Source organism: Podarcis gaigeae (genome assembly GCF_964106915.1).
Source record: "Podarcis gaigeae genome assembly, chromosome: 7".
Classification (NCBI taxonomy): domain Eukaryota; kingdom Metazoa; phylum Chordata; class Lepidosauria; order Squamata; family Lacertidae; genus Podarcis; species Podarcis gaigeae.
The window spans coordinates 13853972-13881354 of record NC_139683.1 but is presented as its reverse complement, the minus strand read 5'-3'; the positions used below and the strand labels follow the sequence as shown (position 1 = coordinate 13881354).

At 47.2% G+C, this 27383-nt stretch overlaps 1 protein-coding gene across 30 annotated transcripts in view; it reads right to left on the bottom strand.

The window, feature by feature from the left end:
* Window positions 1-21822, bottom strand: part of MTSS1 (MTSS I-BAR domain containing 1) — a 162694-nt gene extending 140872 nt beyond the window's left edge. For 7 of the 30 annotated variants that reach the window (XM_083749120.1, XM_083749112.1, XM_083749126.1 and 4 more), the window contains exon 1: window positions 20644-21790. In XM_083749120.1, the coding sequence (XP_083605246.1) occupies window positions 20644-20715 (72 nt within the window). In that variant the 5' untranslated portion in view covers window positions 20716-21790. Of the gene's footprint in view, window positions 1-20643 lie in introns of all 30 variants that reach the window. The other 23 variants (XM_083749121.1, XM_083749122.1, XM_083749114.1 and 20 more) reach the window with 8 other exon arrangements.
* Window positions 21823-27383: the final 5561 nt, after the last annotated feature.

Sequence of the window (27383 nt, the reverse complement as noted above, 5' to 3'; positions counted from 1 at the left end):
GTTGAAGCCAGTCGAGGGCAGGGCCAGGATCCAAAATTGGTGGGGCCAAAGAAGCCAAGGGCCGCGTAAACTTATGTAGAGGGCCGCACATTGCCCACCGCTGTGGCAGCATCATACACACAGATTAACCGCTCCCTGCTTAATGAGCAGAGGTATGAACCAGTCTTTGGCACCTTTATGCGAAGGGGCAAATCCACCAGGAAGTCTTCCGTAACTTTGGACGAAATAGAACTGAACTGCAAAAATGTATGATGAACGGCTTAGGAACACTACCCTGGCTTCTTGCAAAGCCTGCTAACCATAGCTTCCTGGTTTGGATGAAACAGGAACTAGAATTACCTGAAGACTTCCTGGTTGTCTAGCTGACTCGCAGAAAGGGAGCCATGCGTGCACAGGCAAAAGACTCATTCAAATCCCAGCTTGTGAAGCAGAGATGTATCATCGTTCAAATGCTCTCATGCATGCGCTCAAATGCAGGGCTACTGCCGATGACGTGATCCATCTCGGCTGGGGGAAATCACACTGCCAAACGCAAGGCAACCCAGACTGAGCATATCATGCAAAAATAATTCTTATTTTTTTTAATCCCTTTTGCCATCTCTGAGAAAGGCAGAGTAAGAGGCAGGTAGGATTCTCTCTCAGCCTGCCCACCGCTGGGTGCAACACAGGCCCCTGGTACTGTTAAGCTGCTTCGGGAGCCAATATTTTGTAGGAAAGCGAAGTATTAGATACAGTGGACGTTCGAGTTGTGAACGTGATCCGTGCGGGAGGCACACGCGTGGGTCGCGATTCGGCACTTCTGCGCATGCGCAAAGTGCAATTTGGTGCTTCTGCACATGTGCCGAAACCCAGTAGTAACCCGTTCCGGTACTTCCGGGTTCAGTGCAGTGCGTAACCCGAAATCATGCAGCCCGAAGCGAAGGTAACCCGAGGTATAACTGTACTTTGAAATGTAAAAACAAAACCCGGCTGCTGCTCTGAAGATGCGTTACGGTGCAATCGTGTGCGCAGAAGCATGGAGTTGGAAGGGACCGCAAGAATCAACAAGTCCGACCCCATGCAATGCAGGAATCTCAACTAAAGCATCCCTGACAGGTGGCCATCGAACCTCTGCTTCAAACCCCACCCCCCACCCCCTAGGAAGGAGAGCTGACCATCTCTCAAGGGAGTCTGTTCTACAGTTCGAAGAGCTCTCACCATCAGAAAGTGTCTACTCAGATGCAACCCCCATTTCAGTTCAACAGGATTTGCTCCCAGGTAAAGAGTGTGTAGGCTAAAGCCTTAGTTCACCTGTCTGAGAAAGAGCATTTTAAGATGGGAGGCTGATACCATGGGTGGGTTTCAACGTAGCACCAAGTCTCTCATTGCGCAAGTATTTCCCACTTATGCAATGGACCACTCTTCCCTTCTCCTCCCGCCATGCACCCCCTTTTTTTAGGGGGTTCTCCCAACCCCCTGGAGCAGATTTGCAGAGAGCGTGGGATACGCACAGGGTGGGGAAGGAAGAGAGGGGAAATTTGTACTGCGCAAGCCGAGATCTCTGCACTGATGGGGTGCAGCAGCTGAACACTACCCTGTACAGACATGTCAATTTAAGTCAGAATTAAATGTGCTCATTTTGTCAAGAGCACCCAGACGCTGCTTTCTGGTACTCGCTGTGACTGCACAAACTGCCCCAGCAGCAGAGTGTCCCAATATTTAATTTAATTTTGGCTAGCTGAAGCTGTGCTTTTGTCACCTTGGCACTAATGAAGTTCACAAACCATTAGTCTACTGGTGAGAATGTCAACTCCAAGTTCGAAAACCGTATGGAAAGGACCCTTAGTACAGTCTTTTACGTAAAGAAAGAGGCCTGTATGGGATTATCAACCAGTTAATTTGAAAGATTGCCTTACCCAATACAATACAACTTTGGTATGTGGAACTGGCATGGTTTAACACTCATTCTGCACTTAAAAAAAAATCAAATCTCTCTTTTAGTGTGACAGGCAGGACCCACAATTCAAAACTCCCTGCCACCATTATTATATTTTTATTATTACATTTACTTCGCACCTTTCCTCCAAGGAGTGCAAGGTGGAATGGACCCTTCACCACCTCCACGTTTTATCCTCACAAGAACCCTGTGAGGTAGGCTATAGGCCAAGCGATGGTGACTGACTCCAAGGTCACCCAATCAGCTTCATGACTGAGTGGGGATTTGAACCCTGTTCTCCCAGGTCCTAGTCCGACACTCTAACCACTACACCACACTGCCTCACAGCCTACCGAAACACGCAGAATGCCGAATTGCATTTTTCATCTGGTTTTTTTTAGCCTATTTTAGTTTACCTTTTGCTGAATGTTTTTAATACTTGTTTTCCCCTGGGTTTTTTTAGACTAATAATTTTATTGTTTCTTTCTTTTTGTAAACCACTTATAGAGTGCTCTGGGGCAATTTGCATCACTCCACACTTCCCAAGAGACGCCAGCCTGGGGACCTATTAAAACAGACACCATTTTGTCAAAGGCCAACCACATTTAGGTGATCGTGAAACTGGTCCAAGAAAGCTACAGGCTCAGCAAGAGATCTGTCAACTCTTGATGATTTTGCAATGCCAATGAAGTATGCAAGTCGCAAGAGACTTCCCTCCCAGCCTCTACCCCACCTCTTATAACATAGCATCCAAACAAAACAGCAATTCATTCAGTCATCCTCAGATTTCCTGTCTATCCGGTTACCTTCATTGAACAAAGTTTTTTATGTGCCTCCCTTACAGATACATATACTCACACAATCACAGGGCCCATACAGAGTTCACAGAATCTTAAAAGCTAGAAGGGACGCCAAGTGTCTTTCACCCCAACCCCCGGCAATGCTGGCATCTCAGCTAAAGCATCCATGACAGATGGCCATCCAACCTCTGCTTAAAAACCTCCAGAGAAGAAGAGTCCACAACCTCCCTTCCACTGTTGAACAGCTCTTACTATCTATAAGTTCTTCCTGATGTTCAGTTGGAATCTCCTGACTTAGAACTTGGGAGCCATTGGTTCGGGGTCCTAGCCTCTGGAGCAGGAGAAAACAAGCTTGCTCCATCTTCCAAGCGATATTTGAAGATGGCTATCATAACTCCTCTTCTCCAGGTTAAACATACCCAACACCCAACCCAAATAAGACTTGGTTTCCAACCCTTTGGTCTCCTTATCTTGGCTGCCTTCCTCTGCACACAAAGCTTTTTAATACCCTTCTTAAATTGTTGGGTCCAGAACTGGACACAGTATTCCAGGTGTGGTTTGACCAAGGCGGAACACGGTGGGACTATTACTCGGGACACTATACTTCTGTTGATGCAGCCTAGAATAGCATTAGCTTTTATTAGCTGCTGTATCGCACTGTGGACTTGTCTTAAGCCTGTGGTCTACTAAGACTCCTCTGTCCCATTGGGCTGTCGACAGAGCATCACACCCTCGCAGCAAAGCTAGCAGGTGGTACACAACTGAAGGAGGAAAGAGACTGAGACTCCACCCTCAGCTGGCTAACTCTCTGCAGCAGCTGCAATATCAACATATTTATATCATCTCAATGAATGTGCATCCTGCAAAACAGCACCATTTATGGCCATGAACCCCCTTTTAAGAAGTGCATGTGGTTCCATTCACACCCATATACACTACAGCATACAAGGTCTTCACTAGCATGCATGTGATCAAATCCAGTGAGTTTATTTATTTTTTGACTTTGCATCCTCCAAGTTCAGCAAGTAACCAAAGGGTACAAGCCTAGATCGTTAAGATCTGGCTGATCAGCAATGCTTCTCTCTGTACCATCCTCACTCTTCGCACATGCCCTTTTGGGGCATTCATTTCTTATTCTTCCAGGATTCAGTTTCCAGCTGTAATGCCCAAGCGCACTGATCAGATTCAAAATTCTGCTGCACAAAACTGAAACTCATGGGCCCATCGCCTGCATAACCTGAATGATGTCCTAAGAAGGAACCTTGACCAGTGACATGTCAGGGTATGCTCCGCTCCAGTGGCCAACAGGATGGTTCACTGAACCAGAGTGACATCTGTTGCACAATCATTTCAGTCGATAAGGGGAAAGGCCAGTTGGCAAGCCAGAGGTCCGCAGCTACAAAGGGCAAATGCCACAGCGTTCCCCTGCCCAATCTGTAGAAAGATCTGCAGCTCTGAGCACACAACCCTTGCAAAACACTATGTTCCTTTCTCTTGGATGAGCAGTTCAGTGCGAAAATCGCATCTGCCTTTTCCAGGGAGATAACCAGAGCTGAAAACACACAGAGAGTAATTTGAGAAAGATTCATATCCTAAATTTGAGCTGTATTCTTAATGTTCGGAATAAGTCCCACTGAGCACAGTTGCTTCTGAGTAAACATGCACAGGGTTGCATGCCTGAAATAAATTTGAATTTCAGCTCAAGTACAGTAGTACCTTGGGTTACATATGCTTCAGGTTACATACACTTCAGGTTACAGACTCCGCTAACCCAGAAATAGTACCTCGGGTTAAGAACTTTGCTTCAGGATGAGAACAGAAATCTTGCTCCAGCGGCACGACGGCAGCAGGAGGCCCCATTAGCTAAAGTGGTGCTTCAGGTTAAGAACAGTTTCAGGTTAAGAATGGACCTCCGGAATGAATTAAGTACGTAACCTGAGGTACCACTGTAGCTAGGTTCTGCTGGATGCAAGAGCTATGAGAAAGTCATTTCTGATGCCCCAACCCCAACTATACTCATCAAACACCTGTTTTCAGAAAATCCAAGGTACATCCTTTCCACTTAACCTCGCCAACGGACGGCATAAGCCATGGTCTGAGGGATATACAATGCAGCTACCTTGCTAAGCAAGTGTGAGTTTAGTCAGTGTCTGGGTAAGAAATTGCCTGGTGTATACCACCATGAGTTCCATGCTGGAAGAAAGGTTGGGTGTAAATAAAGATACCACAGCCAACTGGGATAATCTCAGGGAAGAGTGCGTCACCTAAAAATTACCCCCCCCCCAAAAAAAAAGAACACAAGGAACTGCGTAAAACTGAGTCAGACCAATGATCCACCTAGCTCAGAAATGACTACTCTGGCAGGGATAAGTTCTCCAAGGTGTCAGGCAGAGACCCAGCCCAACCTGGAGACACCAGCAATTGAACTTAGGACCTTCTGCATACTAAGTGGGTTGTACACGGGGCTGTAAGGTTAAACCACAGAGCCGAAGACTTGCTGATCAGAAGGCCGGCGGTTCAATTCCCTGCGACGGGTGAGCTCCTCTTGCTCGGTCCCTGCTCCTGCCAACCTAGCAGTTCGAAAGCACGTCAAAGTGCAAGTAGATAAATAGGTACCGCTCCGGTGGGAAGGTAAACGGCGTTTCCACGCGCTGCTCTGGTTCGCCAGAAGCGGCTTAGTCATGCTGGCCACATGACCCGGAAGCTGTACGCCGGCTCCCTCAGCCAGTAAAGCGAGATGAGTCCCGCAACCCCAGAGTCGGTCACGACTGGACCTAATGGTCAGGGGTCCCTTTACCTTTAGGGGTAGGATTCTGCCCATCCTTGAAAGTGCCCATTTTGGGACAGTTTACCTTGCCCGAAGTTTGTGAATAGTGCTTTCAATTTAACTACATTTCACTTCTTAAAAATACCATAACAAGATTTTGCATGCTGCTTCCTGAGATCAAGGAACAGGTTTTCGTGTGTGTGTTTGGATGCAGTTGGAGGCCATCTTGAATCAAGATGGCAGAGGGAACCTTTCAAAACTGCACTGATGGTAACCACTGATTTCTTAGAATTCTCAGACAATGCTGGGCATGAGGTTTCTGACACATAGAAGGAGCCAGTATTTGATAGGGTCACTTATTGAGGTTAATTACCCCTCTGCATCCCGGATAAAGCACGTCAAAGTGCATGTAGATAAATAGGTACTGTTCCAGCGGGAAGGTAAACGGCGTTTCCGTGCGCTGCTCTAGTTCGCCAGAAGCGGCTTAGTCATGCTGGCCACATGACCCGGAAGCTGTACACCGGCTCCCTCAGCCGATAAATGAGATGAGCGCCGCAACCCCAGTCGGCCACGACTGGACCTAATGGTCAGGGGTCCCTTTACGTTTTACACTGGGCTCTGGAGGAACTGCTTGTGACCTTCTTTAAGAATCAAATCTCACATGGAACCCTCCTATGTCCAAGAGAAGACTCTTCAAGTGCAGCAGTCGTGGGGACAACCACTCAAGTGACCCAAAGTACAGGTTCCAAGTGGCAAGTTGAAGGCAAGTTTATGTGGACCAAAATATAGTTGCATTCCCTGTTTTGGTTAACTGACCATGAGTGAATCGCCAGATGTTCCATTGCAGCCAAAAAAGTCACTAGGCAGGTGTCCGCTTACAGCTTTTAATTCATGGTGGTGTCGTTTGCTAGCAAGGAGTTTGGAGCACAGCAAAGCTCTTCTGTCCCACCAGCCACCTGCTCCAATGGAAGGCGAGCACTGAACATGAACACAAAGCAGACATCAGCTGCGATAGCCATGTCCTAGGAGCGCCCATGAAGATTCCTTGTTGGCGGCAGGAACCAGGAAGTTCTCTGCCCTATAATCTGGTTGTCTGCTCTGTGAAGCTCCTGTTGGGATTAGACGGGTCTAGAAAAGGAATTGCTGTGGAAATAACATAAAGAAACAGTCGGAGGTATTTTAAAAACCCGAATACTGCTGTGAGCAAGACACTAATGGTGCAATTCTATACATAATTAACTCAGAAGTAAACCTTGCTGTGTTCAATGCAACTTACACCCCCGGTATATGTGCACAGGACTGCAGCCTAAATAATGGAAAGTCAAGGAAAGCCAACATCCTGGGTGGTTCTAGTAATAAAGTGAATACTTTAAAATGGCTAGACCATTATTTCATTAATATCTGAACACTCAGTTCACTTTTCCAACTGGTCAAATGCCCAAAATGTTTCTATCGTTTTGCAACAGCCAACTTGCAATTAACAGATAGGATTTTTTTATATATACACAAGCCTATTTTGCACTGTTGGTTTTATTACTCCAAAGCACCACGTCCTAAGAAATGAGTTGAAGAATGAGTGAACTGAAGAACGCATGTTCTGTATTAAATGGTATTCAGTGCACAATTATACACACATTTCGTCCTTAAACATTGACTCAGCTGGTAATGTTGTTCCGCGGCGAAGAACAAATTTCCTGCTGAGCTACGATGCCGCAAAACCTTTCTGCGATACCTGTGGCGTCATGCCTGACTGGAAAGAGGGGAAAGCTTTTAAAACAGCACTGCCCAAACAGGCTCCCGAATGACAATGTGACTTTCCAAGGCTGTGTCATGTGTGCTCTGGGTTCTCATTGTTGGGCGTGCCAGACCACCCCTTGATCTGCCACCTGCGCTGCACACCTGCCACTCACCACGGCTCCATGGTGATGCCATGTGCTCTCACAACACTGAGTGTAAGCATGTGGCAAATGCAAGGGCCCATAGCACATGCGCCACCTAAGGAAAGCTGCAGGCAACCCCCAAAATCTCCAGTTAAAAGGATTTCAGGACCAAGAAAGACCACTGAATGAGACCAGGGTCTGCTCCTGCAAGTCTGCAGTAGGGAGGTCCTATACTGACGATGTCTAATGGTCTAAGGCAGCTTCATAGGTCTGCTGTCAGACTCTTGCACACAGCTACTAAGCAACGGGTAACCTGCTGTATTGCTCCTCCTTTACACCATCTCCCATAGTGTTGCCCTGCATGACCCTTGCAATGAAGCCATCTTGAGGGCTTGACTGGTTCTAGGAGCCGAGCCATATTGCGCAAACTCAACAGCTCAGCTCCAGGGATGCAGAAGGCCTCCACCCTAATTTCACAGCAGTCTTCACCCAGCTGGGGTCCAATCTGCACTGTACAGTTGCAGGATGCTCATGCCAGTCTCCTGCAAAGAATCATGGGAACTGTGGTTTGATAAGGGTGCTGAAAATTGCTAGGAGGCCCCAATTCCCCTCACAGAGCTAGAATTCCCATAATTCCTTGGGAAGAGAGACCAACTGTTAACCCAACTCTGGAAGTGTGGTTCTTTGAGAGAAATACAGTGGTACCTCGGGATGCGAGTCTCCCATTGAATCATACACAATACATCGTGTCTGCCGCATTTCGCCGCTTCCACGCATGCGCCTGATGTCATTTTGAGCCTCTGCGCATGCGCGAGCGGCAAAACGCGGAAGTAACAGGCTCTGTTACTTCTGGGTTGCCGCGGAGCACAACTTGAATGCACTCAACCCGAAGCACATTCAACTCGAGGTATGACTGTACTGGTCTCCCAACAACCCTCAGTGCTGTTAGCAAACTACACTTCCCAGCATTCTTTGGGAGAAGCCATAGATGTTTAGAGCAGTATCTAGGCTGTCAGGTGCCATAAGAAAGCGGCAGAGATAGCGCAGGATAGTGCGCACCCCGGAAATGATCTCTTTCAGCTTCTGCCTTCTAGAAGAAGGTACAGGGTTATGAAGACCAGGACTAGCCGCCTGAGAAACAGTTTCTACGCAACTGCAATTCTGCTTCTAAACGCAGCATAAGTGAAGTGGTCTCTATAGTATAGTGTATTTTAAAATGGGGTTTCAGAGTTTTTAGGGGGTTTTGAAAGTTTTATGTAGTTTTTCAATTTCATTGTTCTGCATGGGACAATGACAATAAAGATATCGTATATCGTAAACATATAGTGCACATGGGACTCTGGCAGCCTCCAACTGTTTTGGATGGCAAGTCCCATCAAAAAACAGCACTTGGGTGGCTGGGCACATGTAAGCTCAGTTGGGGACACACCTGGTTACCGGGAGGAGATTCACAGAGCTGCTTCATCATAAGAAAACAGGTTGGTTGGAAACGGGGCAATAGCAGACATGGTCAGGTAAAGGGAAAACTGCAGGTACTACACCTGCAAACAGCAGCAAATAGAGACACCAGGAAGAGAGAGATTCAATGGGAGACTCAGCAAGCCATTGGTTGAGAAAAATAAAACAAAAATGGCTTGCAGTTAACCACTTTCCTTGCAGTCAAGGTGACCTCCAGGTAACCAGCGGGGAAAACTTACGGATTATTGTGTTCTCTGCCTTTTCTGTTCCCTTTGTCCCTTTTGCAGACCATCAGCATCACACAGCTCAATTCATGTGCCAGGTAGCAAAAGGATTTTGTCTCCGAGACTGGAGCATGGTGACATATTGTTTTAAGTGTTACCTTCAAAAGGTATCAGAGCAAAAACTTTAAGGAGGGGTAAAAAGTTCCCCAACAGCTGTCTCGTTGGTCCATACCTCTAAGGATGAACACAAGGTAACACTCCTGGATCAAGCAAATGGCCAATAAGAGTGTGTGAAGGGGTGGGGGGGTGGAGATCAGCCCCTGGAAGCCGTCTCCCCCTCCTTAGGGAGCCTGCCTCCCACTTTCAGAGCAACTGCTTTAAAATCTATAAATAGCTACCCATTTACACAGTCCTGCCATAGGTTTAAAGAAACCCCAATGTGCTGACAGCTGCCGGGTTGATTGTTTCCAAGATCAACACTCAAGATCAGAGCATAAAAATCAGGAGGGGTTTTTCTTTCTTTCTTTCTTCCCCCCCCCCCACCTCCCCTCTTTGCAAGTCCGAGAAGGAACACAGTGCAGCTGTTTGTAATGGCAAAGAACAGCAAAGCAAAGAAGACCAGTTGGTCTTCAAACAAGTGAACAATCAGCTGTATTTTGGCTCAACACAATGCGCTGGCAAAAATATCTTCTACTTAAAAAGCATGTGGAAGGGAGAGAGAGAAAGAGGAGGAGGGAAAGGAAGGAACTGCAGAGTGGATAAATACACATGCAGAATACTTGCTCTAGTTCCACTTAGAACTCGTGGAAACTTTCAATGATCAGAGACAACCTAAGAGCAAGATTCACATTCCACTGCGCACTGGCAAGAGGTGGTCTAATCCAGAGAGGCTCCATACCATTGCAACCAGCATGGGCAAAGGCCGGTTAGCAGTACAGCACAAGGAAAACAAAAACCCACTCACCAAGGTTCCAATTCTGGCACAAGATTGACCTGTGGCCAACTCCGGATGCCTTCATCTGCCCCAACTGCAACAAAACGTGTGTCTCTCCCATATTGGTCTCTACAGCCACAGCAGGTGCTGTAACTCTCCAACCCTGGAAGGAATACACTTCCATTGTTACTGGCCCACTCCCCTCTCAATAGCCATATGGTCTAGCTACATGCACCAGAACCACAAGCATCTCTAGATAGGAACACAATACAGTTGTACCCTGGATACTGAACATCTTGCAAGTCGAACATTTTGGCTCCTGAACGCCGCAAACCCGTAAGTGAGTGTTCCAGTTTGCAAATGTTTTTTGGAACCCAAACGTCTGACGCAGCTTCGGATTGGCTGCAGGAGCTTCCTGCAGCCAATCAGAAGCCAGGCCTTGGTTTCCGAACTTTTAGAAGTCGAACAGAGTTCCAGAACGGATTCTGTTCGACTTCCGAGGTACCACAGTATTTAAGAGCGAGTATGAAGCCACAAACACTCAGGACAGATTCAGCACTACTACAATTCTTTGGGGTCTTTCCCCAAAATGGTTTTAAGCAAATGACTTGTTGCCAACACACTTTTTCACTGCTCTTTCGCCCACACGCAATTCAGCGGCGTGTGGGTTTCTCTGCCTCGCTCATTCATCCTTACAAAATACGCTCGCAAACCTATGCTTATCAGAGCCTTATCCTGGATTAGCAGCCACACCTTCATCTTAAAATCATCTCTCCGCCCTTTAAACATCCTTTGGGAGAAAAGAAAACGCCTACTAAACAAAAGGATTGTTATAGCACATCAAGCAGCTAACTTCCCCTGTTCAGTGATTTTTGCAAATGACTGGCTTTCCTTACTCGGAGCCAATGTCAACTTCGCAAAAAGAAAAAAGGAGCAGTTCTTTGCTCCATTTCACAAATAAGCGCGCACACACACACACAAGTCCCTGTGCATGGACCCAGCAGGGAGCCTGACGGACATCCGTCAGTCATGCGCCACCCTTAACGCAATCTACCGAAACTTCGCTTCCTGTGGGCTGGGATTCTCCAAGAACTTCTACCTTTCAATTATTATTATTATTATTATTATTATTATTAGGCAGAAGAACAAGAAGAAGAGCCCTGCTGGATCAGAAGAAAGGTCTTATCTACTCCAGTATCCCGATTCCACAACAAAATTCCTCTGGGAAAGGAATTTTGGCATGAGGACAACAGCCCCTCTCCTGCTCTTGTTCCCCCAAAACTGGTATCCAATGGTACGTTTTGAGGTGTTTTTCTTTTTTAAAAACAATCAAGCAGTGTAGAAATGTTTATGAAATAAATGAAGTAAAAAAAAGCTGCCCCAGAGCCTAGGAGAACGTGCAGCCATCACGACTCCCCAGGAAAAAACAGCTAACCTCTACAGTCATACCTCGGGTTGAATACGCCTCATGCTATTGACTGCCTGGCTCCGAAGCGCCCTCTCCGATTGCATGGAGCCCGGACAGCCCCGTGGTTTTCTTCGGAGCTGAGGGCGATGAAACAATCGCTGAGACGGCTAGAGCGTAGGTGACAGAAAACTCACTCCGAATCTGACCGGACACAGGTTAGAGCTCAACGTCGAGCCTACCAAGTGGCGAAAGCAACGGCGAAGAAGACTTTCTTCACCGCCTCTATTGCATCTGCAGAAAATAGTAGCAGGAGACTCTTTCAGGTGGTCCGCAATTTAACGGAACCACCTTTACCACCGGGGCCTTGTAAAGACCCCAAGATCTCCTGCAACGATTTTGCAAAGTTTTTTGCAGATAAAATCGCTCATATTCGGAAGGAGCTAGACACCACCATGGGAGCAGGGCTGGGGCGGGAGAGTGCTAGAGGCCTGTCTGGTCAAGTTGCATGGAATCAATTTCAATCCGTTACCCCCGAGGATGTGGACAGGCTGCTTGGACGCGTGAAACCAACCACCTGTCTCCTTGATCCTTGCCCATCCTGGCTAATAAAAGCAAGCCGGGAAGGGCTGGGCGATGGGCTCTGCGGGGTGGTGAATGCTTCCCTCTGTGAGGGAACATTCCCAGATCCGCTGAAAGAGGCGGTCGTTAAACTGATTCTTAAAAAAAGATCTTTAGACCCGGCCAGTATGGCCAACTTTCGCCCAGTCTCAAATCTTCCATTCTTGGGCAAGGTGATAGAGCGTGTGGTTGCTGAACAACTCCAGGCACGCCTGGAGGATGCGGACCATTTGGATCCTTTCCAATCGGGGTTCAGGCCTCATCATGGGACTGAAACTGCCTTGGTCGCACTGGTTGATGATCTCCGGCGAGCTAGGGACAAAGGTGAGAGCTGTTTCCTAGTTCTGCTGGATCTCTCAGCGGCCTTTGATACAATCGACCATAACATCCTTCTGGACCGTCTAGAGGGGTTGGGAGCTGGGGGCACTGTTATACAGTGGTTCCGCTCCTTCCTCCTGGGCCGTGTTCAGAAAGTGGTGTTCAGACCCCTGGGCCCTCACTTGTGGGGTACCTCAGGGTTCCGTCCTCTCCCCCATGCTTTTTAACATCTATATGAAGCCGCTGGGAGAAATCATCAGGGGGTTTGGACTGGGTGTCCATCAATATGCAGATGATACCCAGCTCTACCTCTCTTTCAAATCAGAACCAGTGAAGGCGGTGAAGGTCCTGTGTGAGTGCCTGGAGGCGGTTGGAGGATGGATGGCGGCTAATGGATTGAAGCTGAATCCTGACAAGACAGAAGTACTGTTTTGGGGGGACAGGGGGCGGGCTGGTGTGGAGGACTCCCTGGTCCTGAATAGGGTAACTGTGCCCCTGAAGGACCAGGTGCGTAGCCTGGGAGTCATTTTGGACTCACAGCTGTCCATGGAGGCGCAGGTCAATTCTGTATCCAGGGCAGCTGTGTACCAGCTCCATCTGGTACGTAGGCTGAGACCCTATCTGCCTGCGGACTGTCTCGCCAGAGTGGTGCAGGCTCTAGTTATCTCCCGCTTGGACTACTGCAATGCGCTCTACGTGGGGCTACCTTTGAAGGTGACTCGGAAACTACAGCTAATCCAGAATGCGGCAGCTAGACTGGTGACTGGGGGGCGACCCCCGAGACCACATAACACTGGTCTTGAAAGACCTACATTGGCTCCCAGTACGTTTCCGAGCACAATTCAAAGTGTTGGTGTTGACCTTTAAAGCCCTAAACGGCCTCGGCCCAGTATACCTGAAGGAGCGTCTCCACCCCCATCGTTCTGCCCGGACGCTGAGGTCCAGCACCTAGGGCCTTCTGGTGGTTCCCTCATTGCGAGAAGCAAAGCTACAGGGAACCAGGCAGAGGGCCTTTTTGGTAGTGGCGCCCGCCCTGTGGAACGCCCTCCCATCAGATGTCAAAACGATAAACAACTACCTGACATTCAGAAGATATCTTAAGGCAGCCCTGTTCAGGGAAGTTTTTAATGTATGATATTTTAGTGTTTTCTGGTTTCTATGGAAGCTGCCCAGAGTGGCTGGGGAAACCCAGCCAGATGGGCGGGGTACAAATAATAAATTATTATTATTATTATTATTATTATTATTATTATTATTATTCAAGTTGTGCTCTGCGGCAACCCGGAAGTATCGGAGCGGGTTACTTCCAGGTTTCACCGCCTGCACATGCGCAGACGCTCAAAATGACATCACGCGCATGCGCAGAAGCAGCGAAAGGCGACGCGGGCGGGCGCAGACGTGCCGTCGCTAGTTACGTTTGCTTCTGGATGCGAACAGAGCTCCGGAACGGATCCCGTTTGTATCCAGAGGTACCACTGTACAGTGGTACCTCGGGTTAAGTACTTAATTCGTTCCGGAGGTCTGTACTTAACCTGAAACTGCTCTTAACCTGAAGCACCACTTTAGCTAATGGGGCCTCCTGCTGCCGCCGGAGCACGATTTCTGTTCTCATCCTGAAGCAAAGTTATTAACCTGAGGTACTATTTCTGGGTTAGCGGAGTCTGTAACCTGAAGCGTATGTAACCTGAAGCGTATGTAAGCCGAGGTACCACTGTAATTTAAAATGAACGGGACTACTGCATTTAAATCATACCGAGCCCATTAAAAGGAGAACTACGGCTTCCGGACTTTGTTTGAAGGCGGGCTGGTTCCCTTCTGCCCTTCTGGACTACAACTCCCATCAGCCCCAGCTAACACTGACGGGGGCTGATGGGAGTTGTAGTCCAAAACAGCAGAAGGGAACCAGACTGGGAAAGGCTGTTTTTTTTGGGGGGGGGGGGCTCCTTGGTTTTGTCTCCCCCCCCCCTTTAATATCACACCTGCATACAGAACAACAGATGTCACTATTTCAGGGGAGGAGGGAATTAAGGTGCAGAACGCAGACCCACCACCACCCTAGCTTATGTTTGAAATTGCAATCTGGTGACGTTTAAGATTTAGTGTCAAAAGCAGCCACAGAAGGCCGATGCTTTGGACAGCTGGTGGGCAGTGGCATCTGGGAAAACACAAGGGGTTTTCTGAGATTAGCAAATCAATGTTCCGACTTGGGAGTGACAGGTTAACAACGTCAAGCCCCCCCCCCCTTTTTTTAGGATCTTGAGATCCTTAATGTCCCGGACTTAACATGCCATTGCAACAAATGGGCATTTCAAGCTGTTCGGGACTCTCTCGACACATGGGTTGCCCAAAGCCCTGGAAACGTCGATTGCACAAAAGCAAAGTTGCCCATTCTTTCCCAAGAAGCAAACAGGTGGCGGATAAACCGGAGCAATTTGAAAACCGTGTCCAAGAACCGTGGAAAAAAGGGACGAGCCGTTCAATAGGATTTGCCCTTACTTCAAAGCCTGCAGCTGAACCAGAAGTCAGAGATACACCCACGGCCAACACCCCAGGCATGTAATCCTGTAACTTATTTGGGGGTTTCTAAATTCGTCATCCGGAACTTCGTCCCCACAAAACCAAAACTCTCTTAACAGGTTTAGAACTACGCCCCGTATGTCTCTACAGCGCCCCTGCTCCCCCACTGCAGGAACACAACAAGAATCTGCCAAGTAGATGTGCTTTGGGGGAAGGAAAACCTCTTTGCTGTGGCTTTGGATGAGGGCCCACAATCCCGATAATCAAAAGGAAAAAGGAGAACACACAGACCAAGGGTGCAGAAAACCAATTAAGCTTCCTTTAAAAGCCAGCAAATAAAAACAGGAACACATGATCTTCCCTCCAGGACATCTGCTAAACACGGAAATATTTATATGGGTGCTAGCAATAGCAATGATTTAAAAACCTTCCCTTAAGTTGAATTTGCAAGAGCAATTTCAAGCATATTTCCCAGGTGTTTTTTTTTTTTTAACAAGTTAAAACTCCACTCCTCCAGTTATCTACTGATACGACAAAATGTTTATATGCTGGATTTTTAAGAAAACATTTTTTAAAGTTTGCATCTTTAGATTATGTTGCCTTCCTTCAACCCTTAGGGTAGGATGCATTTTTGCTTCTTTCATTCCACAACGAAAGTTTCCACGTGTTTTAAGTCCACTATTTTTGAGGATATTTTTGAGAATTGATGCTTTTGAATTCTGGTGCTGGAGGAGACTCTTGAGAGTCCCATGGACTGCAAGGAGATCAAACCTATCCATTCTGATGGAAATCATCCCTGAGTGCTCACTGGAAGGACAGATCCTGAAGCTGAGGCTCCAATACTTTGGCCACCTCAGGAGAAGAGAAGATTCCCTGGAAAAGACCCTGAAGTTGGGAAAGATGGAGGGCACAAGGAGAAGGGGACAACAGAGGACGAGATGGTTGGACAGTGTTCTCGAAGCTACCAGCATGAGTTTGACCAAACTGTAGGAGGCAGTGGAAGACAGGAACGCCTGGCGTGCTCTGGTCCATGGGTCACGAAAAGTCGGACACGACTAAACAACAACAACATTTTTGAGGATATTTAGTCCCCACTGCTTTCATGGGGTTTACTCTGGCCTACACGGGACTGCAATCTTAGCGATACTTTTATAATTTTGCTTAAACTACCCAGGTTGGCTATCTGTACACATGTTCAAAACATGCTCCTATTTGCAAGTTTTTGTAAAAAGAAGCTGTTATATGAAAAGTGAAATCAACCCGGTCTAGTGACACATTTACTTAGAAGGAAGCCCCACTGAATTCAACAGCACTTAACTCTCATGTATGCAAAGGATTACAGCTTAAACTGGCATTGATTAACAGCAGCAACTTTCATTTAGGGGGTCAGACACGGACTTTGGATGCAGCAAGTTGAGTCAAACAAGTTCAGGTATCTGATGAAGTGGGCTCCAGGCATAACCTGGTTAAATTTGCACTTTCTGGGACAACAAGGAAATTGAAACACAATCTTCAAAATTCTCACTTCTCCAAATTCTGCAATGCTGTTTCCAGCCAAGTAATGTACAAAAAATGCAAATGCAAGAGGAAATTGTACCTATAACTGTATACGTTAGTGAAAACACCATAGAAAATGCATAATACAGTGGTACCTCAGGTTAAGTATTTAATTTGTTCCGGAAATCCGTACTTAACTTGAAACTGTTCTTAACCTGAAGCACCACTTTAGCCTATAGGGCCTCCTGCTGCCGCCGCGCCACCGGAGCACGATTTCTGTTCTCATCCTGAAGCAAAGTTCTTAACCTGAAGCACTATTTCTGGGTTAGCGGAGTCTGTAACCTGAAGCGTATGTAACCTGAAGCGTATGTAAGCCGAGGTACCACTGTATTGGGGAAAACTGCTCTGCAAAAATAAGTGTATTCGGCAAAATTGCATACACCAGGAGAAATTCACACTAAAATGCTGGTGCATTTTCATGAGGACTTGGAAAAAAATACATCTGCAAACACATGTGGAAATATGGATAACTGAAGAGCTGAAAAATGAGGAACTCCCAAGAAAATGAAATTGACAAATCCCCAGCTCCAAGCCACAAAGGCATAAGCCACAACAAATCTGTTAGCCTTTTAAGATGCTACAGCGCTCTTCTTTGTGTTTGCTGTTAACAGCTTAAAACACACCTCCCTCTGGCATTTGTCAGCAAAGTTTTGGCTCACTGAACCAGGTAAAATGCAAAATTGATGGATTCCCCACTCCTTTTTCCTCCATGTTGCTCTGCAGTGTTCACTATAAAAAAAATCTTGTTTCCGCTACTCCAGAGGAAGGATCATTTCCTTTAAAACACAGCCACAGCTTTGCCCAGACCCATAAAGCTTTGGTGTGTTCCAGATGAGCACTCTTTCAGCTGCAGGTATCAGCCCAGCACAGTTTTTCAAGGTTTATCTGCTTCCTGTTGGAGAGAACTGAAGGATAGAGGCCGGCCCCCCAGCCCTGCTTCTAACAATTCACATCAACATTCCATCTGGCGGAAGAAAACATCTGCTAAAATATTCCCACTGAAGTGGACTTGATGAAAATGATTGCAGGTTTTGTTCCAGACCCCCTGCTCCTTCCCTCCCGAGAGACTCGGCAAAGTAAGATCGGGAACCCAATCACAACACAAAAGAGTTCATTATGACAAAGTTGACGCACAACGCTCCTCACACTCACATCTAAACAAGCTTCACTTTTAATATACAGTGGTACCTCGGGTTAAGAACTTAATTCGTTCCGGAGGTCCGTTCTTAACCTGAAACTGTTCTTAACCTGAATCACCACTTTAGCTAATGGGGCCTCCTGCTGCCTCTGCACAATTTCTGTTCTCATCCTGAAGCAAAGTTCTTAACCCGAGGTAATATTTCTGGGTTAGCCAAGTCTGTAACCTGAAGCGTATGTAACCCAAGGTACCACTGTATCCACAGATCAGGTTGTGGGGGGAGAACCAAAAGAACCGGATTATTATTATTACAGTGGTACCTCAGGTTAAGAACTTAATTCGTTCTGGAGGTCCGTACTTAACCTGAAACTGTTCTTAACCTGAAGCACCACTTTAGCTAATGGGGCCTCTGCCGCACCGCCAGAGCATGATTTCTGTTCTTATCCTGAAGCAAAGTTCTTAACCTGAAGCACTATTTCTGGGTTAGCAGAGTCTGTAACCTGAAGTGTATGGAACCTGAAGCGTATGTAACCCGAGGTACCACTGTATATTTTTAAGGAAACAAAGGAGCAAGCCTCAACCCAACCCACTGGCTTACGTTGCCAATCAGCAAACCTTCATTGACAGTTCCTCGTGGCCTTCTACCACACCCCAAATCTCAAGTCTTTCAGATTTAAGTACTCTTCCTTCCCCATTTCATTGGAGGGAAGGGGATGGGGAAATTGCCTGCTATTAAAAGATGCAGCGAAGTCTCTTGTGCATACATATCTGAGAGCGCGCAAAACACCGCCGCCAGCTGAATTTCAAAGAGATGTTCTGCCCTCCTCTGAAAGAGAATGCTGCAATCTTCTCCAGGAACCACCTCGCCCACCAACATGGACACCAACATGGCTGAAGTGACTAGAGATTACTTGCATCATCAACAACAACAACAGAGACCAGAGGTTCAAACACCGGAGGAGAAAGTGTTGCGAGACATCCTTCAAGCCTCAGAGATGTGTGTGCATCAAAGTGAGCATCATATTCCACTGAATAGGCGCAATCATGCACATTAAACAATCTTAATGAACTCTCATCCATACTTCTGCTTATCCCACACCTTCATCCGCTGGTCCTAGGCCTCCTAGGCATGGGTCCAAGAGGATTTCCTCTTGCCCCACTGCATTCCCTGGGAAAACCCGCTGTTGGGATCGGAAGAAGGTCAATCTGCAGAACCCCTGATTTACGCTTGTTCCGATCCAGCTGTAAACGGCGCGTTTCCCCGTGGAATGCGGTGGAGCAAGAGAAAATCTTCTCGAATCCACACCTAGGAAGCATGGGACAAGTGCAAACATGGCCATAAAGCAGGCTGGCGTAAATTAAGCTGGAGTGAAGTTAAACCAGGTCCAAACTTGGTAGGACTATGGCTGGCCTAAGCACGGCAGAGGTTAAGACAAGCTTTTAAGACAGTGTTTTTGAGGTACACCACCCTGTTGTTGGGTTAACTCATGCCAGGCCACATGACTGAGCTGAGCAGGCATTGGATCCTACCCAAATCCTCCCTCTGGTCCTGCCCGGAGCAGCCCCCCCCCTCCAAAATGCCCCCTTTTCAGATCCGCCACAAGGAGGGAGGCACATGGGCCTATTGGCTGATATGATAGTTAAAGAGTTCGCATGGCATATCCTGGCTGCCCCAGGACACTCCCAGCTCACCCAGAGATCTGCTGGATCCTAAACTGCTTATTCCGGAAGATCTGGCTACAGAGCTGCTCCCCAAGTGCCCATCTAGCCCAGAAGTGTCAATTCTGACAGGCAGCAGTTCTGCAAAGGGACAGACATGGGATCCATTCCAGCCACCCTACCGAAGAGATCCTGTGAAGTGGAGAATTGAACCTGGGCCCCCTTTCAGAGGGAACGTGCACACTCAAACCACAGAGTTACAACCCTTCTCAGTTTGGAATTTGTATTATACACACAGATCTTGACCATAAGCTTTTTTGTAAGAAATAACAGAATATTGCTTGCCAGTGGTACAAAGAAAACACAACCCCTTCCCTCTGGCCAGCACTGGAAAAGCAGAAGACTCGGAGGAGAGATGGGAAAGATATAATCCTCCTTTGCCAGCCCTCGTGGCAGAAGGTAGCATATTTCTTTACCAGCCTGCTAAGAGGCTAAGAATCTTGTTCCCACTAGTGTAAAAATAACAAGACGGTTAGAAAGTCTCCTGGCGTTATATACACAAAACGGCTATATGAAACACCAAGTACAGAAAACTGCTGCCTTATTGAACTTCAGGCCTCATTTAATGGATCACACCGAGATCCACCTGATCTTGTTTCTTGATTCCCAACAGCTGCTCAATGCCTCTGGGAGATTAGGAGAGAGACATTCAGCTGGTACGGCCTTTTTGCAGTTTGTCCCAAACACCCAATATTCAAAGGTAAAACCCTCTTTCTCCTTTTCCAAGCAGAAGGGATAAATAACAGCAAACCATGGTGTTCTGTGAACCATATCTGCTTGGTAACCTCCCCTGGGCCTTCAGAATGCGCAGCGCTGGAGAGAAGGTGCAGAACTCAACAAAGGGAGCATTAATGGTCCCAGTTTATCATCATCATCAGTCTATACACATATGCTCCCCATTGGCATTTGAACCCCACCTTGGGGAGGCTTTCTGCTGTGCAGTTTGGGGCTCCGCGCAGCGCGAGGCTCCCTCTCTTTTCCAGCATTATTATTGTAATTAAATGGTTCCATTTCGTCTTAATTAGAAGAATTCCCAGGGGACTCTGGGAAATCTCAGAAAAGGAGGCTAGCAATGCACAACTCACAGCGTCTTGCAGAGCTTTTTTCCTGCCTCCATAGTAAAAGCAAGCAGCAATTCGTTTTTTGGAGGGGGGGGAATGCTGTCAATACTAGGCAGAGCTCCTCCATCTGCATGGAAGGGGGTGTCCTCGCGGAGGCAAGCTCCCCTTCCACAACCGTCCTGTTTTTCAATGCAGGTGGCAATGAATGCAATGCAAGGGAGCAGCAATGCTCAGGCGAGGGATTTGTCAAACGTGGCGGGGCTTTTATGCGGGGGGGCGTAGGGGGTGGTTTTTGCACCTTGCGCCCCCAATACTCGAGTCTCCCTTACCTTCATGTCACTGATGGTAGTCTGGAAGAGTCCTCCGAGCGCGCTACATTCCTTTTCTATCACAGCCTCCATTTTTTTCCTCGCCCGGATCAAGGAGGACGCCGAAGAAACTGCTGCGGTTTCGCAAGCCCCCCAAAAATAAAATATAAAAATGCACACACGCGACCCACCCCTGCTTATTTCAATTCCTACCCTTCGGGGAGGGAGCAGTCAAAACCAGAGATTTCTCTGAAAATAAAATGAAAATAAAGACTTCAATCTCAAAAGCAGCAGAGCCACTTCTCTTTCGCTTCTGAGCTTTCTCTAACGCTGCCCACCAATGTTATTCGGTTTGTCTCTTGCAGCGCCTATAGCAACCCTGCCCTGGAGAAAAAAGTCCCACGGCTGGACGAAATCAAGACATCTCTATCCCCCGCACACAAAGATAGCAACAAGGTCCATCGTTCTCCATTCTTGCTCATGCCCCCCACACAACAAGTAGGTAGGTTGCGCGATGGAGGCTGGGGAGAGAAGCAGCGCCGGGCAGCTGGCGGCTTGCAAAATGCCTCGGCTGCAGCAAAGGAGGCTTCACTCAGCTGCCTCCGACAACAGACCCCCTCCCTCGCAAGCAAGTACTCTTGGAACAGCTGCAGACCCGATTTTGCGGGAGGAGGGGGGAATGCAAAAAGAAAAATGTTTTTTTAAGAAAACCACTAAATCTGCTTTTCAAAAAAAAAGTAAACGCCGTTCAAAAACCCTGCGAAATTCAGAATTAAACAACCCCGCCTTTAAAAAAAAGCCTATTTATTGCATTGAATGCATCAATAGAAAGAGAGGGAAGGGAACACCGGCGCTCGTATTCACAGGCACCAGAGCTGCTGCTGCTGCGTTTTGGATTAAACGCAAATAATAATAATAATAAAGGTCGGAATCTGCGGCAGCTAGCGAATCAAAACAAAGAAAAGCCCCCTTCCCCTCCCCAAATGCCTAGCCGCGTGCCGATTCCTCGGCTTGCAAAAAAAAAATAAAAAATAAAAATCCACCCAGCCTCCCTGCCTCCGACGACAACCGGGCTCTTTCTCTCCCCTGGCCGTGCTCCCCACACCGCGGCAAGGCTGCACCCAGGCGCGCGCTCCAGCGGCGGCTCGAGCCTCAGCGCAGAGCCTTTGGAACCTTGCTTCCCCGGGAAGGCGCGTCACGAGCGCAGAATGCCCGGGCCTCGGCCGCTGATTGGCGGAAGAGGGGAAAGAGCGGGCGGGGAAGGGTTAAGGCGCTCTCTCGCTACCTCTCTAGCGCCGCCCGAGGGTCGCGCGCTGTTCCGTGGGAGCTCTGGGGCCCGTCTCTGCAGTGCCAAACCTCCTAAGGAGTTTCTGCAATACTGTAAATAGTATTTTTAAAAACGCTTCCCGAAGGAAAATGCAATATGAAGTGTAATATCTTTTCCTCAGATTTCATTAACTCAATAAAAAAGCGTTTAAAAATATTTCAGGTAATTAGACTTAACATATACAAATAACATAACATAACAGAGGCATATACTTTATGTATATATGTGTCTGTACCATCCGACATTTCTCCAATGAAAATAGGTATGTCCTATTCCATTTTATTTTATTTTATTTTATGTATACTCCATCTATCTGCCCCAGCCACTCCAACATATATACAGTAGCTTCCAACATATATACAGTATATGTATATATGTGTGCATAAAAAGTTACACATTAACAGTGGCGTAGCGTGGGGGGTGCAGGGGGAGCCGGCCACACCAGGCGCAACATCTGGGGGTTAGGGTTAGGAGGCGCAAATCCACGGGTTAGGGGGTGCAAATTACTTGCCTTGCCCCGGGTGCTGACAACCCACGCTACGCCACTGCACATTAAAATGCTTCCCTTTACAGGGCTGCCTTCAGATGACTTCAGGGTGTATAGCTACTTATCTCTTTGGCTCGGCGGCCCATAACTCCTTACTCTCCAACATTTCCCTGTTGAAAATAGGGATGTCCTAAGGAAAAGCGGGACATTCCAGGATCAAATCAGAAACCTAGACGGCTTCTGTAAATCCGGGACTGTCCCTGGAAAATAAGGGCGCTTGGACAGTCTGGTGTATGCGTGTGTATTTGTTGTTTAGTCGTCTCAGTCGTGTTCGACTCTCCGTGGCCCCATGAACCAGAGCATGTCTTGGAAACTCTCACTTTCTTCTCAAAGCTGCTTCTTTTTTATGTCCATGGAGTTTTCTTGGCAAAATACTGGAGTGGTTTGCCAGTTCCTTCTCCAGGTGGATCACATTTGGTCTAAACTCTCAGCTATGACCTGTCCATCTTGGGTGGCCCTGCACGGCATAGCTCAGAGCTTCTTTGAGTTATTCAAGCCCCTTTGCCACGACAAGGCAGTGTTCCATGAAGGGGATGTGTGTGTATACATATAGATAAATAGATAGTCTGGTATTCTCATATTCCCTATGTAGGAAGTAAAAAGGTAAAGGGACCCCTGACCACTAGGTCCAGTCATGACCGACTCTTGGGTTACAGCGCTCATCTCGCTTTATTGACCGAGGGAGCTGGCGTACAGCTTCCAGGTCATGTGGCCAGCATGACTAAACCGCTTCTGGCAAACGAGCAGCGCACAGAAACGCCGTTTACCTTCCCGCCGGAGCGGTACCTATTTATCTACTTGCACTTTAACGTGCTTTCGAACTGCTAGGTTGGCAGGCGCAGGGACCGAGCAACAGGAGCTCACCCCATCACGGGGATTTGAACTGCTGACCTTCTGATCGGCAAGTCCTAGGCTCTGTGGTTTAACCCACAGCGCCACCCGCGTCTACATCCAAATCCTCTACACAGCACCAGATTTAGGATGGTGCAAGCACCCCCCCCCCCGGGTGCTTTGCTGAGGAGGTGCTATTTATTACTGTATATGAAGGAGCAACTTTTATCCTTGCTCAGGGCGCCATATTGCCAAAGTCTGCCCCTGCTTTACATCTGATATATAGAAGTGCTTAGCATAAAAGAAAAGAGGAAGATGAGCTGGACGTAGGCAGATAAATTGGAGGGTAGATTTATGGAGAGTAATGCATTAAAAGGGTGCAGTGTAGACAAATCTAAATTATTCGAGTGTTACCCTTGTCCAATAAACACAAGCACATGTAATTTCTATTCTGTGCAACCTGTTGTATAAATCCAGGAATGCATCCAACTTTGCTATAGAGTTGTGCAATCTTCATCGTTTCTGAGCTTTGTTTGGTTCATTCAATGCAATCCCAGTTCCAAAGAACTGACCTCGTGCCAGAGTTGCAGTGCGCAGGTGAATCTAGAGATTGGCTGACACCAAAAATAGTATTTTATGGATCGGGCCCAGCAGGTAGAGAGTCATGCACACATGTGAATAAAGTTGGCAACTCTGGGCTTGTTTCGCAAGTCCTCCTTGCTCCCAAGTTTTAGCAGCCCCAGAGGGAAATCAGCCTTCATTATTTATTGCCCAAGTTCATTAAGACCAGGTATGGGAATTAGGAAATTTATCGGTGCAATCTAAGTGCCTAGAGCAGAGAATAAGGAGATTATAGACGTAAAAACAATACTGCCTTTGCATGAAATGTTGTTCCTTTGCCAGGTGAGTCACGGTAGCTCAGGAACACGTAGCACAAGGATATAGATGGTATTCAGCTAAGTTCCTCTCAGAGTAAACCTTGAAATTAATGGGCCTAACTTCTTGTTGTTGTTTAGTCGTTTAGTCGTGTCCGACTCTTTGTGACCCCATGGACCAGAGCACGCCAGGCACTCCTGTCTTCCACTGCCTCCCGCAGTTTGGTCAAACTCATGCTGGTAGCTTCAAGAACACTATCCAACCATCTCGTCCTCTGTCGTCCCCTTCTCCTTGTGCCCTCCGTCTTTCCCAACATCAGGGTCTTTTCCAGGGAGTCATCTCTTCTCATGAGGTGGCCAAAGTATTGGGCTCCAATACTTTGGGCCTAACTTAGTAATGCTCATTAATTTCAATGGGTCTACTCCTGCATACAACTTAGTCAATACCACCCTATATTCACACACAAAACCCACATTTATTTATTTTATTTTGGTGACCACCTCTGGTTTTCAAGGATCTTGAGGTGGTGTAACGTGGTTCTCCTTCTCCCTGCGTCATCCTCACAACAACCTTGTAAAGTAGGTTAGGTTAAGAGATAGTGACTGGTCCAAGGTCACCCAGTAAGCTTCATGGCTGAGTGGGGATTCAAACCCTGAACTCCCAGGTCCTAGTCCAATACTTTAACCATTACGCCGCGCTGGCTTGGATGCCTAAGGTGGTGGACTGTAAGAACACAAAAACCTGCCAGTTTAATGGATGCTAAGTGACTGATGCTCTCCTGAGGTACCAGGCAGAAGTCTTGTCCATCATCTGCTACCGGAACTTTCTAACTGAGGATGCCAGCGATTGATCCTAGAACTTTCTATATGGAAATCAAATGTTCTGCCGCTGAGCTATCAATCCTCCCTGTTTTCTGAGGGGGCATCTGGGCAAGGCAACATATGATCTTGCATGCCTTGTGGCCTAATGCAGAGGTTGCCAACACAGTGCCCATGGGCACCAGCCCATTTGCCAATACCTGCCATAGTGCCCACAAAAGGTATCTACGGGACCGCCTCTCCTGGTATGCCCCACAGAGAAACCTACGGTCTGCAAATAATAACATCCTGAAGGTCCCAGGCCACAGAGAGGTTAGGCTGGCCTCAACTAGAGCCAGGGCCTTCTCGGCTGCGGCTCCGATCTGGTGGAACGCTCTGTCACAAGAGACTAGGGCCCTGCGGGACCTGACATCTTTCCGCAGGGCCTGCAAGACAGAGTTGTTCCACCAGGCCTTTGGTCAGGGCGCAGCCTGACTCCCTCCTCTGGCAACCTGCATAGAATATTGCTTAATTGGTTGCCATTAATTTGATTTTAATTAATTTTTATAATGAATATTTTGAATGTGTGATTATTTGATTGTTTGATTATTTGATTATTGTTAGCCGCCCTGAGCCCGGCTTCGGCTGGGGAGGGCAGGATATAAATAAAATTTATTATTATTATTATTATTATTATTATTATTATTATTATCAGCAAATATCCCTCAAAAATCAGCAATTCATGATTTTTTGACTCTGAACTGCCTCTGCCTCTCCTGCAGTTGCCCACAGCAGCCATTTTGTGTTACGCCACATTCCCCAAGACAGCCATTTTGCGATTGGTGCCAGCGTAAATGGCCCATAAGTATTGGTGACCCCCAACCTAATGTCTGTTTTTCCACTGTGAACTGTGTACTTGGCCAGAAATTGGGAGACCTTGCTAAACTTACTCCATCATTTTTGTTGCTGTTGTTCAAGCAGTATTGCAAGATGAAGACCCCGGGAAGAATTCTGTATCTGAAAAAAAAAACCTGTGTAAACAAGTAAAGGAATTTTACAAAGCACGCATAGGTCCACAACTGTGCAGTCTGGTCCTTTTTCATATTTACTCAGAAAATCCTGCTGACTTAAAACGATAGTGTTCCTAGGATTGCAGCCTTGGTTTGAAATTTGCTTACCGTCATCAGCCTGGTTATGTTTTAACTTTAAAAACAGTTTATATAAACAGACTGTCCTGAGTCAGAGTTTATGTAAGACACTTGCCAATAATGAAAATTTGCCTGGTGGCAGCAGATGTCATTGAGGAGTAACTGAGGGAAACATTTCAGGCAACGCTTTGGAGATAAGATTAATTCTGTATCTAGTATTGGGAAATCCTGGCTCCATTGAAATCATAACTCACACTTCTCTGCAAACAAATCCTCTTGCATAACATCTAGCTGCAAGTTAATAGTGACCAGGTGCAAACAGTTGAGGGCTCCTGCTTCTGAAACGCTTGTGTGGAAAAGGAAATTTCAGCTGGTGCCTCTTGCATGCCATACCTGCTGGAATTCCCTCTTCCACACACCTGCTCCTGGTGCAAGAACCCCCACCTGTTTGCACCTGGTCACTCAGCTGCTAGTGATCTAAGGGTTCTTGTCACTTTGTAAAAGCTGTAGAAAGAAGAATCCCTTCACTTTTAAATACTAGTGATCAGTGCTTTCTTTCCTTAAAAAAAATGTTTAGGGGTACTCTCATTTTCCTACTCATATACTGCCCCTCAATGAGGCCAAACTTAGATTCAAAAAATGTTTAGGGGTATGCGTACCCTCCAGAAAAAAAGCACTGCTAGTGATGTTTCAATGCACAGAAAGCTATGTAGCCACTATGTTCTTCATACTAATAACAAAAGTTAAGAGTAAAACGGTAACTAGTACAGACGCGGGTAGCGCTGTGTGTTAAACCACAGAGCCTAGGACTTGCCGATCAGAAGGTTGGCGGTTCGAATCCCCGTGATGGGGTGAGCTCCTGTTGCTTGGTCCAAGCTCCTGCCAACCTAGCAGTTCGAAAGCACCTCAAAGTGCAAGTAGATAAATAGTTACCGCTCCGGCGGGAAGGTAAATGGTGTTTCCGTGCGCTGCTCTGGTTCGCCAGAAGCGGCTTAGTCATGCTGGCCACATGACTCGGAAGCTGTACACCAGCTCCGTCGGCCAATAAAGCGAGATGAGCGCCGCAACCCCAGAGTCGGCCATGACTGGACCTAATGGTCAGGGGTCCCTTTACCAGTACCTTGGTTCCCAAATGGCTTAGCTGACGAACAAATCGGTTCCCGAACGCTTCAAACCCGGAAGTAAGTGTTCCAGTTTGTGAACGTTTTTTGGAAACCGAATGTCCGTTTCGGCTG